Source organism: Rhinolophus sinicus, chromosome 14, assembly GCF_057876585.1.
Source record: "Rhinolophus sinicus isolate RSI-liver-muscle chromosome 14, RSI-T2T, whole genome shotgun sequence".
NCBI lineage: Eukaryota > Metazoa > Chordata > Mammalia > Chiroptera > Rhinolophidae > Rhinolophus > Rhinolophus sinicus.
The window spans coordinates 37,441,530-37,454,139 of NC_142514.1; the positions used below are offsets into that span (position 1 = coordinate 37,441,530).

Here is a 12,610-nt window from a genome sequence, read left to right on the forward strand (position 1 = left end):
TACTAATCAATCAAAATAGTTTATTCACATGGACAGTTAAAAAGTTTCAGTTCTGAGGGACAAAATGTGTCACAAAACATACTGCTTATAAATCCCTACCTGAAGTTGCCTTGGGAATAGTCTGTTTCCTGTGCGTGATAAGCAGTACCAGGTGAGTGGACTGGGGGTGCTAATTTTAACTCTGAATGTCTCCACTAAAGGGCTTATATTTCATCCTCTTTAGCTACCCTGAACCATAACGACCTTTACCCTTCCCAATCTCTATGAAATATATTGAAAAATGTGACTCTAAAGGCAAAAAGGGAGCCCACACCAATGATTACATAAGTCAGAGGGTGGCAGTCGTGACTATTTCGCTGTTCTTAGATCCTTAAGCCCTCTATTATGTAGATCAAGACACTTTCTGATTTTCAAGCCCTCCGAACTAAAATAATCATGATGATAATATAATGTCTGATTCCTTTAGGCTCTGTGGCTGCTAGGTTTTCCAAATTCCTGCTCTTTGTCTCTCCTCCCCAGTCCCCAACATCTCTATGTCTCTCTAGATCACTGTTTATCACAGAGGTACAAGAGTCTGAGAACCAAGACCCCATTAATGTATCTTCACAGAACATACCAGTTAAAGGAATAAATCAACACTTCAGGCTACATCCAGTAGGTGACACTCTGGGGCAATGGGTCTACGTAACCAGAGCTACTGACATTAAGTCCCAAGTCTTCCTGCTCCAGCAGCTCGGCCTCCAAGGGCTGCATCAGAAATAGGAGGTGCCAGCCTCAAGCTGTTGCCCACGAGGGTGGGTCACACTACCCAAACATTAAAGGCTGGACATTTTTCTGCTGTTCTTTGTGCAGCTGCAGGGCCCGATTTTTTAGCACCTCGGCCTTGGCTTCATCCTTATCGACACCATCCCCCATCTTGTACATGCGGCTAGCGTTGGCACAGGCCCAGACATGGCCCAGGTCACAGGCTTTCATCGAGTATTTGCATGCCAGGCCCATGTCCTTGGGAAAGCCAGGGGCACCCTGCAGGAACATGGCACTGAGGTTGAAGCAGCTAGAGGCATAGCTGCCGTCGCAGGCCCTTGTGTAATAGTCTCTGGCCTTCCCTAGATCAGGCTGGCCATCGTCGTTGACCTGTCCATCATGTGCCAGGAGACCAACATTGTGACATGCCTCCACAGACTTCTTTCCAGGCTTCTCACATGCCATCAGAAAGCAGCTGGAGGCAGCTTTCAGGTCCCGGGTCAGTCCACCTGAGAGGAAGGAAAGGGAAGAAAAAAGTAAACCCAAGCCAGGTGAAAACCTGAATGTCTCAAGCCAAAGTTAGGGAACAATTCCTAAATAAAGTTCATATACCTTGAGCTAAGGCAGCATGAAAGGAAGGTGACTTGGTACAGTGCACTGACCTTCCAGGGTTTTTAGCCGTGGAATCTTATTCAAAGGAGATCTTACGAGGCAGCCCAAACAGGTAAAGGAAGCAAAAAGTAGAAATGATAATAATAGCTACTTTATGGGGTTACAGAGAGAACATGGCATCTTCTTACAACTTTGTTAAATGTTTGTTAATTTAAATATATACTGAATGTATATTATTTGCCAACTACCATGTTAAGTTCTGGGGAACAGACACTATCCCTGCCTGTAGAGCTTATGGTTTAAGAGAGACATTAAACAACTACACAAATAAATGTGTAAGTGTGACAAGTATATGGAGGAAAAGTACAGGGTGCTATGAGAATGCATCATAGACAACGGGGTGTCCTAGACGAGGGGGTGAGGTCAAGGAAAGCTTCCCCAAAGAAGTGACATTTGAGTTGTGAAATAATGGAAAAAAGAAGGAAAAGAAAATATGGGTTGTTCCAGGCAAAACTGCTCCAGGTAGCAGGAATAAAACACAAAAAGGAGCCCATGTGGCTAGAACATAGAAATCACTGGGGAAGGGAGGCTGGGGGAGGCGGGCAGGCATCAGATCACGCAGGGTCTGGTGGATCTTATTAAGGATCCTGTACTTAATCCTAGGAGCAGTAAATGGGAAACTGCTAATAGGTCATTTTAAGCAGAGAGAGTTGCAGGACTCACTTTTTTTCTTTAGTTCGTTTTTTTTAATGGAAAATTTCAAATCCCCATGTACCATCACCCATTCTCAAAAAATATAAACATTTTAACTACCTCTTAACATTATTTTTTAAAGAAAGAAATCATCCCAAATACACCACCTAGAAATAACCATCGCTCTCATTCAGAGAACACCATTCCAGTCACCTTTGTAGTAGGTGTTCAGATTAAATACTGGCTGGCTGAATCGACAGCAAGACAGAAGTACTTTGAAAAACTGGATTGCACATACTATTTGTAAAGTTAAAAACTAACTTTGATTTTACTTGAATTTATGGAAAGAAACCCAAACTGAAATGAAACTGAAGAAGCTGATGAACTTCAAACAAATATTTCTTCACTAGAGAAATTTCCTAAATGGGCCCCTAGAGTTACAAAGATATTATTAAAAATATTAAAAGGTGAGAGTCATTGTTTTTATTTCTCAACTAAATTTCTGACAGTATTGACTCACAACGAGAAAATGTTAGGATACTGGCATCTCACACTTCCATCTCTCCTCTCCCACCTCGTACTTTTGGGAGGTTATGTTACTGCAACTTAGGGAAAGAGCACAGTGGTTAATGAAGCTCAGGCTCTGTAGCCAGAAAACTTAGGCTCCCGTCCCAGCTCCATTAGTTGTCAGCTGTGTGACCTTAACATGTTATTTAACATCAACAAGCCTCAGTCTTCCTCATGCGTAAAATAAGGATAACATTCCTGAATTACTTCATATGTTGGAAGCTTAAATGCATTCTTACAAAGAGCATGGAAGATAATAAGTACTCAGCAAATGCACAGTGTTTACATGTCATAAAGGTTTATATTATTTACGTTCTATTTGGTAACCTACTTAGTCCCATATTCATTCTAAATGGATTCTGCTCACCACTGGTCTTTCCATAAGAGTGTCTCCATTCCTGAATTATTCCTCTTGATTCATTTCTTTATTGGTTATCAGATAGGTTTTTCTAGAAAAGCGCATAGATGGAGGTATCTCAAAAAACTGGAAATGGAACTACCTCATGACCCAGCAATTCCACTCTCAGGTATCTATCCAGAGATATCAAAACACTAATTCGAAAAAATTTATGCACCCCTATGTTTATTGCAGCGCTATTCACAATAACCAGGACATGGAAACAATCGAAATGCCCACTGGTAGATGACTGGATTAAGAAACTGTGGTACATTTATACAATGGAGTATTACTCAGCCATAAAGAAGAATGAAATCTTACCATTTGCAATGATATGGATGGACCTAGAGAACATTATGCTAAGTGAAATAAGTCAGATGGAGAAAGACAAATACCATATATCTCACTTATATGTGGAATCTAAAGAGCTGAATAAATGAACAAACTATCAGAAACAGTCGCAGATATAGAGGAAAAACTGAGGGTTGCTAGATAGGTGGGGGGTGGGGATGAGGGAGAAGGTGAGAGGATTAGAAAGCTCAGTCGGTAACCACAGGATTGCCACGGGGATACGAAAGACAGTTTGGGGAATATAATCAATAATGTTGTAAAGATTTTATAGGGTATCCGATGGGCACTTGTCTTATTAGGGAGACCACTTCATGGACAGTGTAGATGCCTGAATACTGCAGTGTACACCCGAAGCTGAAGCTGAATAATAATGAATGTCAACTATAATATATATATATATATATATATATATATAATCACAGGATGTGGAGTACAGCGTAAGGAATAGAGTCAGTGGAACTGTAACAGCTATATACGATGTCAGAGGAGTAGTAGATTGGGGGAGGGGGGTTATCACTTTGTGAGGGGTATAAATGTCTAACTATTACATTGTTTTGTACACCTGAAACTAATTTAAAAAAATAAGAAAAAAGAAAAGCTCATAGATTCTATGTCCCTGAGTTCTTTCAATTTTGAGAATGTATTCCTCTCACCTTTATATTTAAATAGTACATTGCTAGGTCTTTCTTTTATATCCAGCCTGACATTCTCTGCCTTTCACCTGTTTACTTACATTTAATGCAATTATTGATACATTGGGTTTAAGTCTACAATCTTGTTTCCCACTTGTCCCAACTGTTCTTTGCTCCTTTCTTCTTTTGCGTTTTAAATTGCATATTTCTAAGTCCATTTCATTCTCATCATTGGCTTTTTAGTTATATTTCTTTTTCCAGTGGTTTATTTAGTGATTATAATATATATTCTTAACTTATCACAATCTGCCATGAATTAAATATTATACCACTTCACATATATGTTAAGAATCTTACAACAGTACACTTTAATTTACCACATTCCCATCCTTTGTACTATTGCTGTCATGTTTTACTTCCATGTATATTACTTTTTGTTTTACTTCTCTATATATAAGCCTCACAATACAGTGCTATTATTTTTGCTTTAAACGGACTTTTAAATACATTAAGAAATGAGGAAAATGTCTTACGGTTACACACATATTCTAATGTGCTTTATTCTTTTGTATGGATCCTAGTTTCCATCTGTTACCATTTTCTATCAACCCAAACAATTTTATTTCTTGTAGTATAGGTCTGCTAGTAACATTCTCTCAGGTTTTGTTTACCTAAAAATGAATTTATTTCATCTTCATTTTTAAAGATATTTTTGCTAAAGTAGAATTCAAATTTGACTTTTTTCTTTCAGCATTTAAAAGATGTTCTTTTGTCTTCTGGCTTACATAGTTTCTGGCGGGAAATCAGTGGTTGTTTTCTCACCGTTGTTCCCTTCAATGTCATTTTCTCTGACTTTTTATGATTTTTTTCTTTGTCTTTGGTTTTCAGCAAATTGGTAATAAGTGTCTAGGTGTGGTCTTCATTGGTTATCCTGCTTGGATTGAGTGAGCTTCATGGATCTGTGGACTGATATTTGTCATCAAATTTGGAAATTTTTCTGCTGTTATTTCTTTAAATATTTTTGCGGCCCCAATCTCTTCTCTTTCTGGGACTCCAATACACGTATGCTAGAGTGATGGATATCGAACCCCACAGGTTGAGGCTCTGTCCTTTTTCTTAGTGCTTCGGTTTAGAGAATGTCAATAATCCTATCTTTAAGTAATTGATCTTTCAAATTCACTGATTACTTTCTTTTGAAGTATCTAACTTGCTGTCAAGGCTGACCAGTGAACTTTTCATTATATATTTAGATCCTCTTTTTTTTTTTTTTTTTTTTTTAAGGAGGGCACAGCTCACAGTGGCCCATGCAGGGATCAAACTGGCAATCCTGGTATTATCAGCACCGCGCTCTAACCAACTGAGCTCACCGGCCGCCCAAACTTTTCATTTTAAATATTATGTTTTTCAATTGTAGGATTTCATTTACTTCTTTTCAATAGTTTCAGCTTCTCTAATGAGATTTCCTAGCTGTTCACTCTTTATGTCCATCTTTTATTTAAACCCTTAAACATATTTATTATACCTGTTTTTAAACTTTTGACTATTTTTTTTTAAATTTTAACATATTTTATTACTGAATCTTTACAATTATTTTTTGTCAATGGTAAAGGCACCAGATATATCCCTTTTTTTTTTTAAATTTATTGGGGTGACAATTGTTAGTAAAATTACATAGATTTCAGGTGTACAATTCTGTGTTACATCATCTATAAATCCCATTGTGTGTTCACCACCCAGAGTCAGTTCTCGTTCCATCACCATATATTTGATCCCCCTTAAAACTTTTGACTATTAATTCCAACATCTGTCACATCGGGGTCTTTTTCTATTGACTGTTTTTTTTACTGCTTAGTAGTTTCTTATTTTATGCTAGAGATTGTGAACGATGATACTTTGTACAGTTTGGATTTTGTTGATTTCCTTTAAAGACTGTTCAGTTTTATCCTGGGCAGGTAGCTAATTTACAGGTGAGTCAGCCTGATCTTTTTGAGGCTTGTTTTTAAGTTGTAATCATGAACCTTTTTCACTCCCCATTAGAACGCTACTTATTATCTGTTTCATTGGCTGGATAATATTTCATCAAAAAGATCTGTATAAGAGTTACTTTCCACTTCCTTTCATAGGACATTTAGATTGCTTCACAGATAAAAACATCTAGCCAAAACATTCCTTGGGTCACTCTAAGTGTGCAATCCAAAGTAGCTTCTGCAGCAACCAATACAAACCAGACCTGTTCACATTGATAGAATGTTTTACAATTTAACAAAGCAGGGCTCAGTTAGTGCTCAGGACTAAAGGTGTATTCTTTGGCTTCCCACTCTTTCTCTTGCTCCAAGTTATCCTTGATAAAAGGAGTTATTAACTAGTCTGTCAAGAAAGGACACTGCATGTGTTTTTAGGAACAGAGGGCAAAACCAGAAGACTGTAAAATCCTTTGGCTCAGAACTAGGCATGGGGAGCCAACAGTATTGGCTTTAGACATGGCAGGGCCCAACAAGGCAGTGCTAAACAGCAATCCAAAGAGCTTGAGTAGCAAAAATCTACTAATGGGAGTTTCTGTGACCACTTTGGTTTGAACACCTGGAGAGATTTATTTAAGAACATCAGTTTAACAGAGGATTAATTATTGTTCTCAAAACATTGTGTTTTATCACACCTGCTCACCTTCTTTCTGCCTGGGACATAACTCTATTCCACCTCCAGACAAAATCTGCTTTGTCCCAGTTTCAATGCCACCTCCTTTACGGCAGCACGTCCTAATGATGATACTCTCCCAGCACTGAACCCCCATAGTACATTACATGACTCTCTCTGAAGATGCTTATTGAGCTCTCCCAAGTGTAACAGGTATTAGTATAAATATTTCTTCCCCCTCACTGGTCCTCATCGAATTCTCTGTTTCACTGTAGATAATAAATACTAAAATCTGCTCAACAAAGGAGCACTTAAGCAAAATAAAAAAGTCTCAGGGCACAATCATTAATCACATAAGTTTGTATAAAAGAAGGGAAAATAACTTCATAGCCTCTTTTGTTTTCCCTAATTCAATAAGGAACTCAAAGTCTTTGTGGAAAATATAGTAAAATATGGTATGAAGACAAAAGGAACCCAAAACTTTATGAAGTGACAAATCCAGAGACAAGAGCTGGGAACATTTTTGTTTCTGCACACTGTACAAGCTGAGTTCATACCATATATAATTTTGAATTCTGCTTTCTTCACTGAATATTATATCATAAGCTTTCCCATAGCAATAAAAATTATTCAGAAACATTATTTTTTAATGGGCTAAATAACATTCCATTTAACTGAAGTAACATTATTTATTTAACTAAGCTACTACTGTTGGCACACAGGCTTTTAAAAATATAATTAATATAACGCAGTTACATGCTGCTTTTAAATTATAAATTAATGAAAAATTTGCCAGATAAATAATGCTGGGGTGAGTATCTTTGCCCATAATCTTTATTTGCATTTTCAGTTATTTCCTTAGGCCAGGATACTAGGAGAATTATTAGATCAAAGAAATGCCCCTCTGTTCCTGTAAGGGAAACTGATATTCCAGTTGATGCTAACCTTTTCATCAAAACAAGGACTACCACAGCCCCCCAATGTCCCACGTGAAAGCAGAAATAATCCTCATAGCTCCAGAGAATAAAAAAGACATTTCTTCATCAAACTTTCAGTGAACATCTTTCTAACCAGGCTTGGCTGGGCCCTGGGTACAAGGGATGAATGAATCACATCCTCAAAAAACTCATCATCTAGTGAGAAAAAAAAAAATAGCCGTCTGTGAAAGGTCATAATCCTATTTGTGGTGGTTTTAAAAAGAATTTTGTAAATTCTTTGATATTCCTGCCTTCAAGGGGTTCTTTAGTTCTCTCCCCCTAGTGTGGACTATACTTACTGGCTCACTTCTAATAAATAGAATTGTGATGGAAATGAAAAATGTCTGATGTCCAAGGGTAGGTCATAAAAGACACCGAGGATTCCATCTTGTTCTCTCTCGGATCACTCACTCTGGAGAAGGACAGGTGCCATGGCATAAGGATACACAAGTAGCCCATGGAGAGATCCATGTCACAAGGAACTGAAGTTTCCTGATAACAGATGACAAGGAACAGACGGCTTTACCAACAGCCACATGAGTGAGCCATCTTAGAATCGGAAACTCCTACTTCAGTCAAGCCCTCAAATGTCTGCAGCTCTAGCTCCATGGCTAATGTTTCGACTGCAACCTTATGAGAGACCCTGAGAAACACAACTATGCCTCAGAAAGTATGTGAAATAATAAGTTTGTTGGAGGGGCTGGCCCGGTGGCTCAGGTGGTTGGAGTTCTGTGCTCCTAATGCCAGGGTCGCCAGTTCAATTCCCACATGGGCCAGTGAGCTGCACCCTGCCGGAGGTTGGTGACCGACTGCCTCAGGGGGCGGGGGGGCTGCCCGCAAGACTCATAATACCAGCATGGGGGAGAGAGCTGTGTCCTACATAACTAGACTGAGAAACAACAACTTGAACCAGAGCTGGGGTGGGGAAGGCAGAAGAAAGGGGCGGGGGGGAAATAAGTTTGTTGGGATAATTTGCTATTTAGCAATAGGTAACTTAAACACTACTCCAGTGATAACTACATTTAAGGCAAGAGGAGAAAAGATAGATGGAAGGGAATTAATCATTATTGATCCTTCCTCTGGGCCAGGCACATGCTAATGTCTTTACCTACATTATCCTATTTAATTCTCACAACAACCCTGTGAAGCAAGTGCTATTTTTTTCTCCATTTTACAGGTGATAACCGTGACACAGAATTAAAGTGACTGGCTCAATGTCCTACTACTTACAAATAATATTCCCTAAGGTCTGCCTAACTTGAAAGTCTGTGCCATTTCCTTTGTCACTCTGCTGAACTTGTCTCCAAATCTTCCTACAGTGTGCTTGCCCAATGCCTATGAGGACCCTTCTGCAGAGGGCTCAACAAAAGGCTCAGGGTGTGGTGCCAGCACTACTATTAATGACAAAGACCAAAGAAAACAGGCCCTTCCTTACCTTTTCCGGTCACATAATAGGCCCCTAGTTTGTAGCAGCTATCACTGTGTTTGTTGTCTTCACAGTTGAACTTCAACACCTTGGCAGCCTCATCAAAATTCTTCTGGATCCCTTCCAAATAGTCCACCAGCCGATAACAACCTGTGAGAAGAGGGCGAGAACTGTTCTTCATGTCGGGGCTGCTGCTCAGGAGTGGGGAGGATTCAGGTGTGGCAGGCCACAAGGTGTCTTTCATTTAGGACCAGCCTCTGTCCTCCTGAGCTACGACAGGGGAACCTTAGCACAAAGAATGCAGGTGGTGTTCAGCCATTCTTACAAAGGGCATTGTCTGCTGTTAGGCAGGGACTGAGCAATCTACAGATTGGGGAGACCTTGGTCCTTGCACTGACTCTTCCACTCACCAGGCCTTCTGCTTCCTGTCAGCCAGGCCCCAAACTCAGGGACTTCCAGGATTGAAACTCTGCTACCTTTGGAACTTCTCAGGAAGTTCAGCAGTAAAACACAGAAAACCAAAAGGGCCCATGCGCTAGTCTTTGCAGCAGCAAGACAGGGCTGTTTCGGTGACTCTATCTTATTCCTCAGCTAGGTAGGGAATGTGAAGCCTGAAGACAAGAGTAGAAACAGCAGCTACCAAAGGGGCTGGAAATACACTTTCTCTCCTTGGCAGTCTCTAGTCCCAACGAGCCTTTCCTTAACATCTCTCTCCCCTCTGTCCCTTCTTCTTCATCCCCAATAATACCCATCTCTCATTCATTTCATTCAACAAATATTTGAGCATCTGTGTTCACCTATGTACCAAACACTGCTCCAGATGCTAGGAATACAGTCACCTGCCCTCCTAAAAATTACACTCTAGAGGAAGAAACACAATAAATAAGTAAATAGGTGAACAAGATATATTCAAACAGTAATAAATGTTATGACTGAAATAAAACAGGATGATAAGATAGTTCGTTGTGCATGTTGGGGGAATGGTTCACACAGATTAGACAATCCCGGAGGGCCTCACTAAGGACTGTGATGTCTGAGTTGAGATGCGGATAATAAGAATAAACGAGGTATTGGGGGTGGCCGGTTATCTTAGTTGGTTAGAGCATGGTGCTAATAACACCAAGGTTGCCTAATAACACCAAGGTTGCTAATAACACCAAGGTTTGATCCCCACATGGGTCACTATGAGCTGCGCCCTCCTTAAAAAATAAAATAAATAAAATAAAATATTGTGTCTAAAAAAAAAAAAAAAGAATAAACAAGGTATTTAAAGACAATGAAATGGGAAGGGTGCAGAAAGTCCCAGGCATAAGGAACAGTAAATAAAAAGGCCTAAAAGAGGGAATAACCTTGGCATAAATAAGGTATGTGGCTGGATCGAGGAAAGGGGCAGGAAATGAGGAGAGGAAGGGAAGGACTAGATCGCAGGGCCTTGTAGAACATAGGAAGGAGTTAGGATTGTATTCCAAGTCAATAGCAAACCACTGGAGGGTTTTAAGAAGGGAATTGATAGGATTACATTTGCATTTTAAAAGGTTACTCTAAAATATGTGTTTGTATACACCTGGATGAATATGGAAGAAGTTAAATATACTTAACCAGGGGAAGACTGATAACAGCAAATGTGTTATTTTTATTATTTAAAAATCTAATAAATGAGGCAAGAACAGATTTTAAGGGACTGAGGATGCAAACAGAGAAGACAGGTTAGAAGGCTATTTCAGTAATCCAGATGAGAGATTATGATGACTTTGAAGGACACTACTATACCAGTAGCTACATAACTACACTGTGGCCTCCTCATAGGCTCCTCTTCTAAAGTGCCGCAGCCAGTCCTTCTTATATGCCCATCCTTCTCCATGCCACTGCTCGGTATATTCTCCAGAATACACTACCAAGAACTCACTCCTCAGAAACATGTATGGCTGTCTGTTGCCTACAGAATAGTCTAAATTACTTATCCCGGCCTTCAATACAGCCTGACGTACTGTGGCCCAGGCTCCCTCTTCAATCTTATTTCTGACTACATCCTGACTACAACCTTCCAAAAGACAGCATTTTGTTCTCCCAGCCTCTCCTCCATTTAATCAACACTTGCCTGTTCCTCTTGACCAGCCCCAGAAATCTTTTCCAACCATCCTGCTCCTCAGTGGCTCTAATTCCTGTGAATTCTCTCTAAACTTAGGACATAGACCAGCCTCAAAGAACAACCCTGGGTTCTTTTTAAGCCAGAACAACTCTGTGTAGTTGGTTAGCATCAAGAGATAGTTATATCATGTTCTGGAAACTAGACTGCAAACTATTAGAAGGCAGGGCAAGTGCCCTTTTTCCCCACTCTGTAAAAGTAAAGTAGGAAGAAGAAAACCACCCCAAAGGTACTGGCTGCTCTGGGTGGCCCCTTCTGAAAAACCATCCACCCACACACTCAAGTCAACTCAATCTTCCCAGAACACACCAGGCACATTCATGCCTTTCCACCAACGGAGGTATCTGCCTGGCATAGCTCTCACTTACCTTCTTCAAGGCTTTGTTCAAATACCATTTTCTCAATGATTCCCCCTGACCACTCCATTTAAAATTGCCCTCCTGAACTCCTGACACTGCTCAGTCAGTTCTTTTTCCCATTGCAATTACTTTCTAACACACTATTTCATTTATGTCCTTATGTTTATTGTCCAATTCCCCCTACTAAAATGTAAGCTCCATGAGGACAGGGAATTTTATCTGTTCATTGACGTATCCCCAGTTCCTCTACCCCACGTGCCCAATCCCGGCCCGGCCTCCAGGCTCAGTCTGGCGGAGCATTCTCCCGTAGCGAACCTGACAAGTGCTCATTAATCCCACCCCGCCCCTCTCCAACACACACAAGGCTGTCAGTGTCCCACAGACCCCGTCCCGACGTGTCCCCGGCCCGTGACCCCTTCCAGATTTCCTCAGAGATCGCTCACGTGAGCCGTCGGCCCCCACCCCTGCTCTATGAACCCAAGTGTCCCCAGGCCGCGCCGGCAGCGCTCACCGTCCGGGTCCTTCTCGCGGTAGCATTGATAGTTGCATTCCACTTCCATGTTCTCCAGAAACGACTTCACCTGCTCCTCGTCCTGGAAGTCCACCACGCCCGCCATGGCTCTCGCTCGTCCAGCAGTGATCACCCAGGCCGCGCAGCACTGGGGCTTCACGGTCACGTGAGCCAGGGGAGGGGCGGGGCCTGGGCGGGGCGTGCGGCCGAGGTCTGCGCTCTCCCGCCTCCTTCTCCAAAGCCCGGCGCGGTGAACCTGGGCTTCCCCTCGGCTCTCACGCTGTTCAAGTCTTTGGCGGTCAAATGTCTTCCTCAGGTCAGCCCATTCCTAAGACTGATGGCGGTCTTTCTGCAGCATTTTATCTGTGCCAGCTTTGTGCCTTAAATTATTTTCTACCTGCTGTCTTTTATCCCTTCATCTGTCCATTCTTGCGTTAGTTCTGTAACCCCTAAACGCCGATTGTGTGCCTCACCAAGTGCTTGGTTCTAGTAATTCAACAGCTAGGAAGTATGATCCCTGCCCTTGCGCTTGCAGTTTAGTAGGAAGACATTTATTTATTC

At 41.0% G+C, this 12,610-nt stretch overlaps 1 protein-coding gene across 1 annotated transcript; it reads right to left on the reverse strand.

Annotated features, from left to right (window-relative positions):
* On the reverse strand, positions 1–12,219 carry COA7 (cytochrome c oxidase assembly factor 7). The gene is made up of 3 exons (XM_019742891.3): positions 12,050–12,219; positions 9,043–9,183; positions 1–1,253 (listed from the first exon to the last, which is right to left on the reverse strand). The coding sequence occupies exons 1-3, from the start codon at positions 12,153–12,155 to the stop codon at positions 805–807; spliced, it is 696 nt and encodes a 231-aa protein (XP_019598450.1). The 5' UTR covers positions 12,156–12,219; the 3' UTR covers positions 1–804.
* Between the last annotated feature and the right edge of the window lie 391 nt (positions 12,220–12,610).